The sequence below is a fragment of the Thamnophis sirtalis genome, unplaced genomic scaffold, assembly GCF_051295495.1.
Source record: "Thamnophis sirtalis isolate CommonGarterSnake01/CBP01778 unplaced genomic scaffold, rThaSir2_p1.2 scaffold_8, whole genome shotgun sequence".
NCBI classification, from domain to species: Eukaryota; Metazoa; Chordata; class Lepidosauria; order Squamata; family Natricidae; genus Thamnophis; species Thamnophis sirtalis.
In genome coordinates, this window is record NW_028261388.1 from 17,831,763 (window position 1) to 17,850,361 (window position 18,599).

The 18,599-nt window shown below is 40.9% G+C and overlaps 1 protein-coding gene across 3 annotated transcripts in view; it reads right to left on the reverse strand.

Annotated features, from left to right (window-relative positions):
* The window catches only part of GUCY1A2 (guanylate cyclase 1 soluble subunit alpha 2), a 221,775-nt gene that overhangs the window by 165,028 nt on the left and 38,148 nt on the right, over positions 1-18,599 (reverse strand). For all 3 annotated transcript variants that reach the window (XM_087721159.1, XM_087721160.1, XM_087721161.1), the window contains exon 4: positions 17,601-18,319. In XM_087721159.1, coding sequence (XP_087577285.1) covers positions 17,601-18,319 — 719 coding nt within the window. The remainder of the gene's footprint in view (positions 1-17,600; positions 18,320-18,599) is intronic.

Here is an 18,599-nt window from a genome sequence, read left to right on the forward strand (position 1 = left end):
TTAAGGACAATTTAGTATTTGAAAAACATGAAATCAAGGCCAAAAAGGACTTAAACATGTCAACATTGATTAACTGAGCTCAATAACCTTATAGACAATTGGAGTAACGTATATGACAGTTCCTAATCATGTTAATTATTTGGTACAGAATAATCCACAACATTTTTAATTAGTTCAAGTATTAATTTTATAATGTTCCTGCAAACCTGCTTATAAATAGTAAACAAAACTGTAAAAATGAACTGGACTACTTATCATTGACAATGCTGTTGAATTTCTCAAGTACCAGAAACAGAGAGGTATCTTCCATTTTATTGGCCTTTCTCTTCTAACCCTGGATTTGGATAGCAGACTAGCTCGATCATCCTAGCCCCATGACGGTGAACCTATGGCACCCGTGCAAGAGGTGGCATGCAGAGCCCTCTCTGAGGGCATACGTGCCATTGCCAGCTGCTCTTCTGGTTTCCAGAGTGTACATGCGTGCCAGCCAGCTGGTCTTTGCGGGTGCCAGAGTGCTGAAAAATGGCCCCCAAAACGGTAAAAAAAATGGCCATTTTCCGGGGCATTTTCAGACTTTTTCAGGCCATTTTGGGCCATTTTCAGGCTGTTTTTCAGGTCATTTTCAATCCATTTTTGGACCACTTTCAGCCTGTTTTTCGGGCCATTTTCAGGCAAAAAATGGCCTGAAAATGGCCCACAATGGACTGAAAACAGGCATGCTCAGCCAGCTGGTCTTTGGAATTCCTGTGCATCAGCGTGCGCAAAGAGCAGCTGGCCGGCATGCATGTATGTGCCAGAAACCCAAAGATTAGTTGGCTGGCGCATGCCTGCACACCGGCCAGCTGGTGTTTGGGTTTCCGGAACATGCATGCGGGTTCCAGTTTGGCATTCAGTGCCCAAAAGGCTCACCATCACTGCCTTAGCCTGTTCTAATTTGATCAGGCAGGCCTGATGGTAAAGGCAGCCTTCCACAAGCAAGTCGAAGAGGTATGGGAAGATCTGAAAAGAAAGCGAGTGGAAGCCCAGGCAGAATCAATCCCCACGAGAAGATTAAAAAATGGGAAAAGCTTTAAGAGGCTTGTGCATGAATAGCAAACTCAAGAGCAAGCTGAAAAGCAGAAATAAGGAGTTATATAGGAAATGCAAGGAGGTGCTGATAACAAGTGAGGAACATGAGCCGCTAGGAATCCTACAGAGTATTATGAGATGAAGCTAGCAAGGGATGTTCAAATATAAGAAGATGGTGGAAAAAAATATCAAGACGGTTGCTGGTCTGTTGTAGAGAAAGATGAGGCAATTATAAAGGAGAAAAGGGAGAAGGTGACAGTACCGAACGTCTTTCTGAAAAGAGAGTGAACCTGTTGTATCATCCCTGAAGAAAGGGGGGAACCCAACTTAGCATTCTCCTAGCCAATCTAAATGATTTCAAGTTTCCAAGACCAGCTGAATTTTAAGGTACAGCAAAGCTGGCTATAGAAAAGTGATCTCATGGTAAATGAATACAATCTGTGAAAACTGCTGAAGATCTGGCAAGATATTGGAAGACTGAAGGAAAGCAAACATCGTTCCGATACACAAAAATGGGAAGGGATGAATCACATAAAATACAGACCAATTACTGGTCAGTTCTGTACTTGGCAGGATCTAAGCACATATTGTCAAACAGCATTTCCTTGTATGCTATCATTATTAGAAGCCAGCCCAGGAATGTCAAAAACAAGCTTTTCCAAATTAAGCTAATCTCTTTTTATAATATAATGATTGCTCTAGAAGCCCAAGTGAATGCTGTGGTCACAGTTTACTTACCGTATTTTTTGGAGTATAAGACACACCAGAGTATAAGACGCACCAAGGTTTTGAAGAGGCAATTTTTTTTAAAAAGTAGGTAGGTAGATAGAGTGATAGAGAGGGAGAGAAAGAGAGAGAAATACAGTAGGTAGGTAGGGAGAGAGAGTAGGTAGGTAGGTAGGTAGGTAGATAGGTAGGTAGGTAGATAAAGGGAGAGAAAGAGAGAGAGAGAGAAATACAGTAGATAGGTAGGGAGAGAGAGAGAGAGAGTAGGTAGGTAGGTAGATAGGTAGGTAGGTGGACAGAGGGATAGAGAGAGATAGAGAGGGAGAAATACAGTAGGTAGGTAGGGAGAGAGTGAGTGTGTGTAGGTAGGTAGATAGAGGGATAGAGAGAGAGAGAAATAGAGTAGGTAGGTAGCGAGAAAGAGAGTAGGTAGGTAGGTAGATGTTTCCAGGTGTATTTATCCATGTGCTGGAGAAGGAAATTGCTGACAATCTGCAGCATCTAACTTTGTTCCTACTGGCACAGCACTTGATCAATGTAATTCTCATCAATCAGTTAAAGAACTTTACAAAAGGGGAAAAAAAGTTTTGCACTATGCAAACCTCCCCAAAACGGCCTGTTTTTCGCAAAAACAGGCCCATTTTTTTTTCAAATAAAAGGCATGAATAGCCTTGGGGGGGCTTGCAGAGTGCTCCTGGGGGGGGGCAAAAACGAGCAAAAATGACCCTTCTTGACTGTCAGTTCCTGCTCAAGGAGCACAGAAAAGCTGTAATTTGCAGAAATCCATTTTAGGTGCCAAATATGCCCATAATTCGATTAAGAGTTTCTATTCATGGGTCCTCAAGCCATGATCACCTCCTATTTCAACCTTGTTTGTCAGAAACTATATCTGATCCAGAATACAATGATCTAGATCAGGGGTGTCAAACTCAATTTCATTGAGGGCTGCATCAGGGTTGTGTTTGACCTTGGAGGGCATGTGGCTGTGGTGGGCATGGCCAGCTTGACATGACTCATGTCAGGGGCACCTGTGGTGCCCAAGTGCTAAGGCAGAACTTCCCTGAGACCCTCCCTCACATTATAATCTCCTTCCTTCCTTTCTTCCTTCCTTTTGCTTTCTCTGTTCATTCTCCTTTCTTCTTCCTTCCCCTTTCCTTATTTTTCCTTCCTTGCTCTCTTCCCATCTTTCCTTTTCTTTCCTCTTTCTCTTTCTACTTTCCTGTCCCTTTTTGCATGCCCAAATGCAAAAGAAGAAACATTTCTCGTTTTGTTGTTTTTAGTTTGTTTTGATAGCCCTCTGCTGGTAAAAATGGGGCACCTGGGGGCAGGTGCAGCCCCCATACTCCGTTTTCGCTGGCAGTGGCACCACAAGCCAGTCCTTTGCTGTTTCCAGGCCAATCCCATGGACCAGATCTAAGCACCCTGTGGGCCGAATCCAGCCTGTGGGCCTTGAGTTTGGCACTCCTGATCTAGATATTTGGGGATCCCCATGTATAGCCATTGTTTCAGAAGCTGAAGTGGCTCCTGGATACAATCTAAGATGTTGGTTATCAGTGCAGAGGGAACAGGCTGTAGCCTTGAAGGACAAGAATAAGAAGCAATACAAAGGCAATGGTCAGATAAGAGCCTGTTCCAAGAAACTAATTTAGATAAATATCGGAGGCCACTTCCTAGTTCATACAAAGATAAAGTAGGGAATGAAGGATATTCAGACTTGCAAGATTCTATTCAAATAAAGTAATCCTAGCTTATATGGCTCCATCAGGCTCTCTCACTCCAATTTCTAAATATCCTTTTGCAAATTAATGTTGATATAAATGGCCTTCAATCATACTATATTTCCTATCTTCCATGTAAATAGCCAAATGCTTTCCCCTAGATTTACATCTGCTGTACTCAGACACTCAGTTCGGGCTTTTTTAAAAATAAATTTTATTTGTTTAGCTTCCCTGTAGAAAAAGATATCCTAAAAAAACTTCATTCCAAAGGCATTCACCGGATTTGAATATGGTACAAAATCTCTGAGGACCGCAGTTCCTGAGAAACATCCATTTATGGCTTTCATCGTGAAAATATTATCTTGTACTAAAGCCCGAGCTTGCCACAATATATTTGATCGTGTCTTTTATTTATCCAACAACTCCGTCTCAAAATACAGGCAATATTGTTTTTGTCAGAGATGCTGAATATGTGGGCCAAATCAATGATAGTTTGATTTCCCTCAACGACATTGTGTACTGACAGAAATAGTTCACTAATAAATCAGACTTACAGAAGGTTTAGAACAACTGAACAGGAATGTACCATATGTACAGCCGCATGAAAAAAATTAGGCACCCCCAATCAAATTGTTTGTTCCAGTGAATTCCTAAGTGAACAGAAGCTGATTCAATCTCTGCGAGGTACAAAGTTAAATATAAAATGTTTTAGGAAATAGGAATACATGTTTACCAGTTGCATGTACTGAATCAAAATAAGAAAATAATGAACATAGTTTCAAAAAACTTTTTTTTGCTTTTTTCTAACTCAGAAATACTAGTTCTCAATAGATTTCTCTGCATGCAATGCCTATTTCAGATCTTCCTATGAATTTTCATTAAGTCTGGAAATGCCGAAGCCATTCCAAAACCTTTATCTTTCTTGAAATATTCCATGATTGGTATGAAGTTTTCATTCAGGTTTCTGTCTTCCTGAAATATGCTGCAAGCCTTTTCACTTTTTTCCCCACTGTTGGTGGGACATTAGTTTTTAGGATATGCCAATATTTGGATAGAGGAGCGCGGTGGCTCAGAGCCTGGGGAGGGCCGCCCCCCTCCGAGGCCCTCTGGAGGCTTCAAGAGCTTCCCTGAAGTCTCCGGAATGCAAAACAAAAACAAAAACCGGCCCTACGGGCAAACCACAACTTCAGGAACGGACTTCAGATTTCCTCGTAGGACCAGTTTTAGCCCTCTGGACCCTTCAGGTGGCTTACCTGAAGGCTCCAGAGGGAAAAAAACGACCCTACAAGCAAACTAGAAGTCACTTCAGAGCCTTCAGGGAAGGCTCCAGAAGGCCCCTGAAGGCTCCAGAGGATGAAAAAAGTGACTTCTGGTTTGCTCGTAGGGTCGTTTTTTGCCCTCTGGAGCTTTCAGGGAAGCCTCCTGAAGGCTCCGGAGGGCTAAAACCAGCCCTACAAGCAAATCGGAAGTACATTCCTGAATTTCCAGTTTGCTTATAGGGCTGGTTTTTCACACTCTGGAGGCTTCATGCCTCCGGAGGGCAAAAAATGGTCTCAAAAGAAGGCCAAAGTCAACTGGCCAGTGAGCATGCTCTGGCCAGCTGACAGGGCAATGCCTCGGGTGCCTTGACAAATGGCTCTGCGTGCCACCTGTGGCATGCGTGCCATAGATTCGCCATCATGGACATAGATAATTCAACATATCTAAAGATATAGTAAGTAAAGAAATATAGTAAGTAAATAAAGATATAGTAAGTTTGTTTTCTGATATTGTTAGAACGATCTTTTCTTAACCCCTCCATGAGCATAAGGCAGATGGGATCATGGTTTCGAGTCAGAGAGCTACTCTTAATTGTGATGCTTTAATTGTAATTGCTTCTCTCTGATTTACACCTCATTTTATTTAGTCCTTGTTCACGTTTTCCGTGATGAAGTAATCCTCATCTCCATTAGACTTCATCTCACCTCCGCAATTTATAACCTCAGGATTACAAGACAGTAGGCAATGTTTTTAAATTTCCTCATTAAAACAACTCATTAGAAGCATCGAGCATTGATGAGCAATAAATCACCTCATTACAAAACAGCCTCAAATACAATTAAGTTACTGGAGTCAGACTCCAGTGCTGCTTCTCTTGTAGCAAAATTAATATTATTAGGCCTAAAGAGGTTCCAAATGCCATATTTACCTTTAAAACAACACTACATTTAGGGCAGGGAACACTTGATGGAGATCAAATGACTTGTTGTTGCTTGATGTTCCTCTGATCATTTGGTTTTGGAGGATACGATTTGCAGAGGAGAAATCATTATGAAGAAATACTAATAGACCTCCATGTAGACCAGTGATGGAGAACCTTTTAGACACCAAGAGCCCAAACTGCACATGCCAAAACTGAAAGGTATGCGCACATACACATGTATGCATGCATGCGTGTGCATCTATGCATGTGCAGCAGAGACCCAAAGACCAGCTGGCTGGCAGGAGGCGGGGCATCCCAACACCGGCAGCACAGCAAGAGGTAAGATCTTTTTCTTTCGCAAGCTTCTCTTTCGTCGTTTGCAGGGAAACAGAAGCTCACAAAAGAAATGCCACAGAGATCTGACCTGGGGCGACAATGCACATGCCAGCAGAGAGGGCTCTGTGTGCCACCTCTGGCATGCATGCCATAGGTTCGCCATCATGGACATAGACCTTTTGAGTCTAAGATAAGGGATGCAGTGGCACAGTGGCTTAATGATGCTGGAACTGCCAGCCAGAAATGGTCTGCAATCTGACAGTTCAAGTCCAGCTTCATGAGTTGACATGAGCTCCCATCACTCGATCAATAGTTCCTGCCCACCCAATAGTTTGAAATGTGAGTAGTTAAATGGATAAAATATCAATGGAAAAAAAAACAATCTGCATTTGTATGTATGGAGAGCAGAAATTGGACCTGGTTGGATGCAAGGTATTGAGACACAAGGAGAGGTGAGACCGGCAGAGGAGCCTGGAAGAGTTAGCAAACTAAGCACCACTAGCTAACTGATGTAAAGCTAGTCTCCCCCCCCCCCCTGCGGCAGGGGTGGGTTCTGGCAGTCACTACTGCCGGTTCACTCATGGCCATGCTGCGCACGCTCTTCATGTGCATGTGCAGTTCAATAAAAATTGCTCTGAGCATGGGCAGAAGCAAAAAACAAGATGGCGCCGCCTATGGTGACCCAGGCTACCAAACCAATCCCAGTTCAAACCGGTCTGAACTGGTAGGAACCCACCACTGCCCCGCAGTGCAACCAAAGAAAGATGCACAAGCATCAAACAGAATGAACTAGCAAGCTAGGCTGTCAGAACTGCATTGTATTTAGCATTTGTAGATTTCCTTGACATTGTATGCCATAGGCTAAATAAATAAAAAGTCAAAGGTTCATGCTTGCTTAATTAGTTATTAAATGCGTCTTTGAAAAGCATGCCACAGAAATGAGCAAGTGAGCACAGCAGTAGTGGGTTGCAGGCGGTACACCCCGGTGCGGGCATACCGGTACTTGCCGGGAGCACTGTGTACCGTTCTGGTACAGTGCTCCGGAGGGTCCACCCACCCTCACCTGTATTTGAATTCTTCAGCGCTTCTGTGCACGGAGTGTACGGCGTCTGCATGACGCTCCGCCGAGCAGCTGGAGCGTCGCAGAGGCATCGCAGGAGGTAAGGATGCATGCATACGTTCATGTGGTGGATGCCGGGGCCCACTGCACCGTACCAGTTGCAACGGGATCCGGAACCCACCACTGGAGCACAGACAAAATATTTTATTTAATTGTAACTTTAATCTGATCTGAGTTAAATGCAGTTAACTGTATTGCCTATTGTGTATCAACACAAGAGTCCCGATGGGAGTGGGTGGCATACAAATTTTAATAAACCTTAATAAACCTTAATAAACCTTAAACCTTTCTGTCCTATTAAATGGCAGTGGCAAACCTATGAGGTCCCCAAGTGTTACAGTCTACTGTATTCTTTGATTGTTTGGGGAGACCTTAAATGCTACCTTCATTCTTGTTATATGAAATAACAACAATAATGTATGTGATACAGTTCATGATTTTTACAATCAAGTAGCCCCAGATTTAATTTCTTTTATACTGTCCTTTTGGGGTATTTTTGTTTCTTTTGCATCTACACTTCAAATTTCACCTGAACTTACATCCTGACCCTATTATGCTGATATTAAAAAAAAATCTTGAGTAATTTAATCAATATGTACTTCTACCGCACTATCAATTTGGGAAAATCCTATTAATCACATTCATGTTTGTTTGTTTCACACTTATAGAAAAAGCTAGCCTGTCAATACTAAATTATCAGTGTAGTAACATGTGTTTAACTAAACACCCTTATCTATTAAACTGTATTACCTGTCATGCTTCTGTTGATTAACCAAAAGTAAACAGCAACGGATTCAGTGTTTACTGTTAATTGATTGGCAATGTTATGGCTATTTCCCTAAATACAAAACTCACTGCAAGAAAAACATCTAAAATACTCACAAGAAAAAAAAACTGTGTATCTGTGCCAGTGTCCATGTCTGCTTTTCAAAGTCCAAGCTGCTACTGAATGACAAAAAAATGAACTATCAAGTAGTTTATAAGAACTAAGTACATAATACTTTTACTAAACACCAGTAGAAAACAGAAATACCTACATGGTATTGGACCTGGGTACTTGAGAGACCGCCTCCTGCCAATTACCTCCCTACGACCAATTAGATCCCACAGATTAGGCCTCCTCCGAATACCATCTGCTAGCCAATGTCGACTGTCGACCCCTCGGGGGAGGGCCTTCTCTGTGGCTACTCCGGCCCTCTGGAACGATCTCCCCGTGGAGATCCGGACCCTCACCACCCTTCAGGCTTTCCGCAAAGCCATTAAGACCTGGCTATTCCGGCAGGCCTGGGGCTGATGAGTTCCCAGCCCCACTTGAATTGTTGCGACTGTTGCTTTGTTTTTAACTTGTTTGTCTTTTGTTTTGTTGTTTGTATTCCTCCCCCCCACCTTTGTTTGTTAGCCGCCCTGTGTCCCTCGGGAATAGGGCGGCATACAAATGGAATAAACATTCCCAAACATTTCCAAACATTTCCAAACATTTCCAAACATTTCCAAACATTTCCAAATGGAAGAAAATCTAAAACTTTCTCTGTTCAATATATCTCTAATATATAATCAGCAAATTATTCCAAATTATGCTTTTAACCTAATTCTTCAATCAAGATTTTAGTCATCTTTACAGCAACCATGTAACTTCACACTATTTTACAAAATTGTTCCAGAACTTGCAAATAACCTAAATTAATTTTAGAATGGCTCATATCTCCCTTGAAACTTTGTAAAACATTAGAAGAAAATCAGAAATGATAAATTATTTTCTTTTTTATTTGGAGGTCTCATGGATATCATGGGAATGTGACAGCTAATAAATTAAAATAAATAAATAAATGCCATCTTGGGGGAGAGGGTGTCTTAGGCAATGTAATACCCACAGGCTCTGTAGTATTGACTCCAAAGTAAATGTCATTTTCATCAATAAAGTCTCTGTTTTAAATACAGACTTCCAGGGAAGAATGGTGGGCTGAAGACAACTTGTGAAAAATAGAGTCAACATTTGCAGCAAGAGACAGGGCTGCCAAGTAGTTTGCTTCTTTGATTCTCTCAGGATAAAGAAGGGATGTGACATAACCCAAGCTGCATTCCATATGGTTACTTTTCACAAGGAAAATGAAAGCAGGGTCTCTCTCTCTCCAGAAGGTGGAAGAACCAAGAGCTGAGAGAATTTGCCAACCACCAACAGAGTCTTTTCAAATGACACCTCTTTTGCTACCTATTTTTGGAAATTTGCCTATTTATTGCTTTCAAGAAGTTACACACCTTCAAAATGACAGGTCTGGAAATATACCAAGTTAGTGCTTTCAATCCTTAATATAAGATAATGAAAATGTATTTATATAGTTTTTGATAATTTAAAATAAACAGCAAAAAAAAAACAACAAGACAATGTTTTGACTTTAGAAAGTTTTAAACGGGGACTTCTGGATGATGACGTGGTGAGATCAGACGTAAGGAATGGGTCTCCACACTCCCACATCGAGTTCTCCCCATTGGGAGGGCTCCTAAAGGAGCTAAAGCCACTCTCTAGGGATGGTGAAGAAAAGAGGTGCGTCCTGCAGGTTGTGGAGAGCAGCAATTCTTCTGCTTGACCCAGGGCTTCTTCCCTCTCATCCATGAAAAGAAGAGGCAGCCATCATGGCTGCCATGAAGCTGGGACAGCCAAGGCAAAAAATAAATGTGCAGGAGTGGTGTAGATGAACAGTGACTAGAGCTGGGTGATAAGATTCCTTTTTTATTTAGACCCTAACCTAAAAAAAGAGGAAAATCCAGGAAAAAGAGACTCTTAGAATTATTTCTTAAAGTGGTAAACAACCATAGAGAGAAAAATCCTAGACCCATAAGGAAGGAACTAAGGGGAGAAAAGCTAAAGACCTTTTAAAATATAGAAAATTGGATTTTTACACTGGGTAGGTGTTGTTTTGGAAAGGCATTATAAAATGCTGGAATTATCTACTTGAATAGTCGACTTTGCTTTTAGAAAATGAACTAAAATTGGATTAATCAATTTATCAGACTTGAAACCATGCTGAAGCCTAAGCTGAGGATGTTATCTACTGGTGAATGGAAAATATACCATTACCTTACAAGCCTAGGAAAATTCCTGATAAGAGAAATAAACAACATTCATCAGGAGGACTGTGGTGATACTTAGTTATATAACTGTTCTGACCCCTCTCCATACGGTGAGTCACGCCGACACAAGATTACTGTTAGCCAATTTATTCACAGTAATTAACTCACAGACAAGACTTTGGCAGCAACCCAGACTTCCACAGATAAGAAATACACACAAGAGCTTCTCCAGCTTAGTATAACGGTTGTGTTCTGCAAAAGGTCTCCTCCCAAAGTCTCTTCTTATATACTCTCTTGGGAGGAGCCTAATCTCAACCACCTGGGCCCAATTATCTTCTATGTTTCCATAATTGCTGCCCGCTTATCAGCCCGTCTCTGCCTGGCATCCAGGACCAACTCCCTTAGCTCCTCACCACTGCTCCAGGGCCTGACGTCTTCACCACTGCTCCAAGGCCTGATGTCAGGGACAAACTCCTTTTGGCTTTCACCGCTGCTCCATGCCTCAGGTGCCTCCTGGTGGCCAACCAGCCTCTCTGGTCCCTGCTTGGAGTCTGAACCCTGCCCAGGGTCCTCCACATCTTCCAGAGCCGACTCATAGGGTCCCTCGCTATCTGAGTCTTTCGGCAGCTCCAACGGCTCCTACTGGGCCACAACATATAACTATCTACTTTATGATTACCGGAGACTCTATTGTGAGAATAAGGAAGACTGTTAAGTAAAATAAAGTGACTTTTGATTTGTAGAAGCTGCCTGGACTACTTAAATGGAATTGATTAATAATCCTGAGATATAAAGAACTATGAGTATTGAACCTTTTGAGGAGCAACATTGGACTTGAATACATTGTTTTTGGACTATTGAGTAAGAGCAGGACTGACTAAAATAAGATGCTTCATCAGGGGGAAATGAGTGAGATTTCAAAAGAAATGATGTTGATGTTTCAAAGCTTTAGCGATACCATGACAAGAATCACAGAGAAGATTGCAAGGCATAAATGAGAAAATGAAAAATATCCTACAATTGATAAAGAATGAAGAACAAAGAGTCCAGGAAAGAGAGGAGACAGCAGAAAGAATGCAGGAAAAGATAGAACAGACAAACCAGAAAATAAAGCAAAAAGATGAGAAGGAGAAGATGATAAATATAATAATGACTAATAAAATAAACCAAGGGGAAAATACTTTAAAAGATTTAAAAATGAAATTGGATAACTTGGAGGATACTTTTGAAAGAGAGATAGGGGTTTGGGTAGACACTCTGGACACCTGGCAGTTTAGGAGGATAGACATGGGAGAAATATTCAGACTGAATGGTGAAGACACAGATGCTAATAGAGACGAATATTCAAGAGAGGAGTATGGGAGGCAAGCTAAAAAATGAATAAGAATTGAAGTATTAAAATGGGCAAGAGATGATGGATAGAAAGGAATTTTTTTCTTCTTTTTCTTTTTTTTCTAATATAATGATGGCCTGATTAAAAACTAGAATAGAGGTAGACAGTGCAGTCATGTATTGTTGTTGATGTATATTTAAAAATAAAAATCCAATAACACTTTTTAAAAGTTTTAAATGGATTAAGGCCTCAGAAAACATTGGAATACTGGACTCTGAAAATTAATGTTTTGTAATTCATTTTAAAGAATAAATGTATTTTTATGGGAAAGAAGAGTTGTTTGGTATTGGAGGCATACAAGACAAGCAACTTATAATAGCATAGATAGTTTTGAGGAATTGCATTGGGATTTTGAATCGATAAGGTCAGCTATGTTATATTTTTGTAGGCTTATGCTATTCCCAGAAGAAGTTGTTACAGAAAAAGTTATGCAGCAAACTATAGCTGAGAACAACTTGAAAAAAACTTGGGGGGGGGGTATTCATCATCTGTGAAAAGACGAACAACAAACTGAATGAGGCTATAAAAATTAAGGTGGAAATGAAAATGATAATCCCAGGGAGCAACTGGAATAATTTCTTTTTGCTTGATTTACAAAAAAGCTGTTTAAAGTGTTGAACAAAATTTGAAACAAAGATCAAATCATACGCAAGATTGGCTTATATAAAAAGGAGTACAAAGTTGGTTTATTTGACCGGGGTGAAAATGGGATATGTTGCTTTTGTGATTTGCTAACATCTGAACTGGAAAAATGTTGTATTGGATCTGTACATTTCATTGTCATTAAGTTTTCCATTTGATCATTGCTAAATTCAAATTTCATTTGATCATAACAAAATTCATCTTCAATCTTTTTATCCATTTAGTATTCTTATTATACTATTTTTAAACTCCCCATAGATCTTTCCAAAACTGGATTGTTCCCTTTTTGTCTGATATTCAATTTTCACAATTTCTTTTACCTTTTGGTAGAATTGCCTCTATTCCCAATATAATAGCTGATGTTTCTTAAATGGGATGATTCATGTCTCATAGCATTCGATTTTCCCAATTGTTGCTTGTACTTGTTGGTTTATGATTTCCAAATCACCTTTATTTTTTCTGGTGCCAAGCCAATCTCTTTTTATTAGGCATGTCCTGATCCTTGCATTCTTCAGTTTTTGCTCTTTCGTGTTTTTTAAATTACTTGCAACTTATCTTATTTTTTTTATCTTGGCCTCCAATGTGTTCTTCCACCTGGCATTAAATATGATCTTGATTTTGGTTTTCTAATTTCAGTACTCAATTCTTCCGTAGTCACCACATGACTGGTCTTTTCAATAAATGTTATTTTAATCTTTAAGGTAAAGGTAAGGTAAGGTTTTCCTCTTGCACATATGTCCTAGTCGCTCCCGACTCTAGAGGGAAATGCTTATCTATCTCCATTTCAAAGCCAAAGAGCCAGCGCTGTCCGAAGACATCTCCATGGTCTTGTCATCGGCATGACTAAATGCTGAAGGTCATGGAGCGCTGTTACCTTCCTACCAAAGGTGCTCCCTATTTTTCTACTTGCATTTTTTACATGCTTTCAAACTGCTAGGTTGGCAGAAGCTGGGACAAGAAATGGGAGCTCACTCTTTTTTTTTGCGGTGCTAGGAATTCAAACCACCGAACTGCCAATCTTTCTGATCGACAAGCTCAGTGTCTTACCCACTGAGCCACCAGATCCCTTATTATTTTCATCTTTATAAGCACCTTATTCATATCCTTTCTTATAGGTATCAGGTGATTTTTAAAACAGTGTAAGTATGGATCTAATCCCCAAAATATGTTTTCTATTCACTAGGTATTTACAGTAACTGATGTTTCCAAATACATACAATGGAAAGGAGATGCAACAATTTGATGTTGAATAATAGCCAGTATAAAAAAAAAAAACCTGGAGAAATCCTGTTGATATGATGGCACAACTATATTAACCAAACAATGTCAATCTACACTCTGCATGGAGAATAAATATCTCACATTAGGATAAACACACCTTGTGTGCCATCCAAATTCCCAGAAATTGCTGAAAAATAGGCTGTCTATCTCAAGGGCATCCAGGTTAAAAAAAAAAGACTCTGCAAACCATTTAAAAAAATTTTCATTACAAGATTTCATTAGGACAAAAAAATAATCTTTAAAATTAGGCTTCGGCACATCCCTAAATTAAAAAAGTTATACGGCTATCTAAAAAGTTTTAAACTTTAGTGGAGCATAGCTATTAGCGTGGTAGAGAATCTATTTTTAAAGCTACATTGTCATCTATTGTTTTACATTATTCCATTCACAACCACTGCCAGCTGTCAAATTAGCAATGTAATTCATTTTAAAAATCATTAGAGCCTAACACATTCTGACAAGCAAACGTGAGGAATACTAACAGAAGAATGGAACAAACATGGGGAAAAAATGTGATTCTGTTTGGGCTTTTTCAACCTTGTGAGACTGTTATCACAAAAGAAGCAGAATGTTAATTTTTTACTCCCCTCCTTAATAATTCTACCTGAATTTTAAAAGGAAATTAAGTAAAGACAAAAGAAAAAACCATCCATAAAAATTAACTGAAGTATTTAAAAAATACTTGGTAGGGTCTGGGGGGGGGGCGCTTCGAAAATTGCAGCAATGGGTTCGCTGCCCCATTGCTGGGTGGGCGTGGCCATGGTGGGCGTGGCCTGGTCTGCCTCCTGTACCATGGCAGAGGGGATGTTTTTCTCCCTCCCCAGGCTCCGGAGGCTTTCCTCGAGCCTCTGGGAGGGCAAAAACTCCCCTGGGCTCCAGAGGCCCTCCAGGGGCTGGAAACAGGGCCATTTCAGGACTTCCGGAATTTCCAGTAGGCCTGTTTTCCCCCCTTCCCGAGCCTCCACACGGGCCCTGCGCTTATCTGGCATGATGAACAAGTCGCGTGGAGACTCCTAGGAGGGGAGGGTGGAGTGGGAGGGGTGGGAGGGGCCAGCCAGCAGTGGGATTTGGGGGTTTGCCAAACCGCATAGAATCTTTGCTAGAGGATCGCCCGAACCTGTGTGAACCCCCAGCAGCCCACCCTTGGTAGGGTCACACTTGTTGCTTTCCTATTACCACCACCCCCCCAAAAAAAATACTGATTAGAAATAAACCTTTTGAGTGTAGTAAAGTCAATAAAAAGTTTTGTTCCTATTTCAAGCAGTGGGAGGGAATATTATACAGAGAGAATGAGGGAGAGAGAGAGGAGAGGGAATTAAGTGGGGAGATGATACTCCTCCAAACATCCCCATTAGAAAGCAGGGATCACTGACAGAATATCCCAGCAGGCATAACAGAATATCCCTGTTTTCTTATGCCCTAATCTGGCCTTACTAGTAAAATAGAAAGAAGCCTTCTGCAAAAGGATGAAGAAACAAAACGAATAAAATCCTGAGGTTCTGGGCCTGTAGCCTGACCTAGTTGGAAAACATATATCTAAAGAAATATTTTTTTAAAAAAAATTATAAATATCACAGTGGAATAACAGGTAGATTCTTTATTTTGCTGCAAAACAATTATTGTCCCTTCTTGCAGCTAGAGTTAGCCTTCTTTTCTTCCTTCTGGAGGTTTTTCTATCCCCCCCCCCCCCCCCGAAAAAGGAAATGTTTAGCTTGGATCCCCATTAAGTCAGATTCTGAATATGGGAATAGCAGTAGCAATAGCAATAGCAGTTAGACTTATATACCGCTTCATAGGGCTTTCAGCCCTCTCTAAGCGGTTTACAGAGTCAGCATATTGCCCCCAACAACAATCCGGGTCCTCATTTTACCCACCTCGGAAGGATGGAAGGCTGAGTCAACCCTGAGCCGGTGAGATTTGAACAGCCGAACTGCCGAACTAGCAGTCAGCTGAAGTAGCCTGCAGTGCTGCATTTAACCACTGCGCCACCTCGGCTCTTCGCTCTTCGGGAAATCTTTCATTTATTTATTTTTCCTAAAAATGTCAAACCAATGCGTGAGCAGTGTGGCACCTGAGCACCATACGTTCCAATGCAAACAAAACTGATCAGATTAAATATTATTATTACATTCAATCAACTTATATAATTCCCATAACAATATACATCTATTATTAGGTTACAATCTTTCATTATTTAATTATTCTACCTGTTTCTCATGATTACTTTCATTTTATCAAATAAAAATATAGTACATTAATATTCCCTTTATTTCTATCACTTAGTCTAGCTTTTAATCATATTACCCTGTAAAGAGCTTTTTCCTTCTTTCCTGTCTAACTTCTAATCACGTTACCTGCCTACAAAAAGAGAAAGAAAAAAGCATAGAGAAGGAGAGAGGGGGGAAAACAATCCAAAAACAGCAACCAGGAAAAGAAATCATCCTTCCAATCATCACTTTCCTGCTTTATACTTTAATTGCTATGCTTTTAAAGTTGGCGGGGGGGCAAGTCAAAGTTGGGGGGGGGGACAAGTCAAATCAGCAATAAAAAAGGAAACAAGAGAACTCAACTACCCATAGTCTCTTGCCCGCTTTGACACCTCAGTTGCTATGCTTTTTTTTTTTTTTTTTTGACCTGTCTCTCCCACTGAATATGGGAAATCTATTCCTGGTCCTTACCCTGGTTTTAGCAACAAAAAATATTTGATCATGCTGAAAGGAGAAGAGAGGAAATTCAGCCTTATTGGTTTTCTGCATGTTTCAGCAGCTTTTAATCTATCTGATCATGCTATTCATTGATAAGAGTTCTTCCTTGGCCTGATAACAAGCAATTATGGGTAAAGAATTTACAGTTGTAGACTCCCCTGTAAAGCTAGGAGAAAAAGAATACTGTAATTAGAAAGTCTTATGCGCACAGAGATGTACTGATTCTAAATTGACAATAACTCACTTGCCGTAATTCTTATATCAATAATGCTTTCATCTAAATAAAAGCTTGCTAAAGAGAATTTTAGGAGATTCATGATTGGAAAGAATCACTTTTTTATTCAGGTCTGACACTCTCACAATAGCTGATCAGTTGGAGGCTAGATGAAGCAATCTTAGGACCACACGTATTAGGATTTCAAGATCTAATATCTAGCAATGAAGAATCAAACTGTACACACAAAAAACCATAAAATAGACCCACACATTGGGCTTAAAATTTATGAGCCACGGTGGTACAGTGGTTAGAGTGCAGTACTGCAGGCTATTTCTGCTGACTGCCGTCTGCCTCCAGTTTGGCAGTTCGAATCGTACCAGGCTCAAGGTTCACTCAGCCTTCCATCCTTCCAAGATGGGTAAAAGGAGGACACAAATTATTGGGAGGGGGGGGCAATATGCTGACTCTGTAAACTGCTTAAAGAGGTCTGTAAAGTGGTATATAAGTCTAATTGCTATTGCTATCTAAAACAAGCTTGAGAGAGGTAAAAATCAGGTTGGATCAATGGTTGCATGAGCAGTCCTGAAAGCAGGAAAAAGTTCAGTACATGTCCAAGTCTATACTTCCTGTTTATAGCTTAAATAAAATATAGAGATATCTTGGATTCTTATTTTTTCTGTTTATAGCTTACAATAAAATATAGAGATATCTTGGATTCTTATTTTTCTAAGTCATGAGATGTGCCCTAGAGTATTGCAGGCAAAAACTCTGTCCACAGCCTGGAGTTCGATCCTGATGGGACTCAAGGTTGACTCAGCCCTCCATCCTTCTGAGGTCAGTAAAATGAGAACCCAGATTGTTGGGGGAAATATGCTGATATTGTAACCTGCCCAGAGGGTGCTTTAAAGCACAATGGGACAATACGTCTAAGTGCTATTGCTATGTGCAAATCTGTGAATGTTGCACTCAGAAGACAGCACGAAGACATCTGTTCACACTTTACCTTCTGCTTTGTGACCAGACTCCATTCATCTTTCATCTTAGCAGTAGTTCTTACTCCCACCGTTATCATTTTTAAAACTGCTAGACATTTCTGTGAATTACCAAAACGGCGTTCCTCCAAGGAGAAAACAGCATTCTTACCTTGTCTTTATTTTCAGAGGCAGAGGCTTCAAGTTTGGTTCGGATCACGAAAGGGGTGGACAGTCTCACGAGGACACGTTCAAACACGGCTGCAATCTTAGGGGAAACAATTTCAAAGCAGTCCTGGAACTTCAACGTCTTATGAACCTCACACTTCAGCTGCTTCCTCAGTCCTTCACCCAGCTGCAGGACCAACATGCTGGGATCAAACATCAGATGGAAAGGAAAAGCACGGCAGAAGGTGTTAATGCTTATCCTCAGATCTGAGGGGGATTGAGATGTCCCCAGAGGAAGCGCTTTTGTGATCTTTGCGTTTTCACGCTCTTTGATAATAAAAGTGAGACAGCTGCAGTTGCCTGGGTTTAGGTCCTCAGAACATAGCTTATCATTTACTATCTGTTCCACTTCAACGTCCAGTTGGTAGATCTTCCTTGCTGCTGCCTTCACCATACCCATCATGGCAAACCCAACAATCTGATGGGGATGGAAGTAGTGAAGCATAAGTTTGCCTTCAGGGAGCTCTTTGCATAGGAAAGAAGGAGATTCTGAAGTGACCTGCCTCCCAAACGAAGTCCTTATGTGCTCCAGCAAAGCATCGAAGCCGTTAAAAAAATCTTGCAAGGTGCTGCCCACAGCTCGAAGAACTCTCTCATTCTCACTGAAGCAGATGTTGAAGAATTCGGCCCCGAATTTCTCTTGTAGCTCCTCAAACTTTAAACCTAGAATAGGCATAAGTCAGTGTGAAATCACAACGTCAATGATCCTAGGAGAGGCAAATGTTTGGGAAGAGGCATCAATCTGGTAAGCTAGTGATAGTGATGGTAAGCTAGTGATGGCGAACCTATGGCATGCGGAGCCATTTCTGACAGGCGTTGCCCTGTCAGCTCCAGCACGCATGTGTGTGCTGGCCAGCTGATTTTTGGGCTTCGTTTTTGACCATTTTTTGCCTCTGAAGGCTTCCCTGAACCCTCCGGAGGCCGAAACAGCGCCCAACGTCCA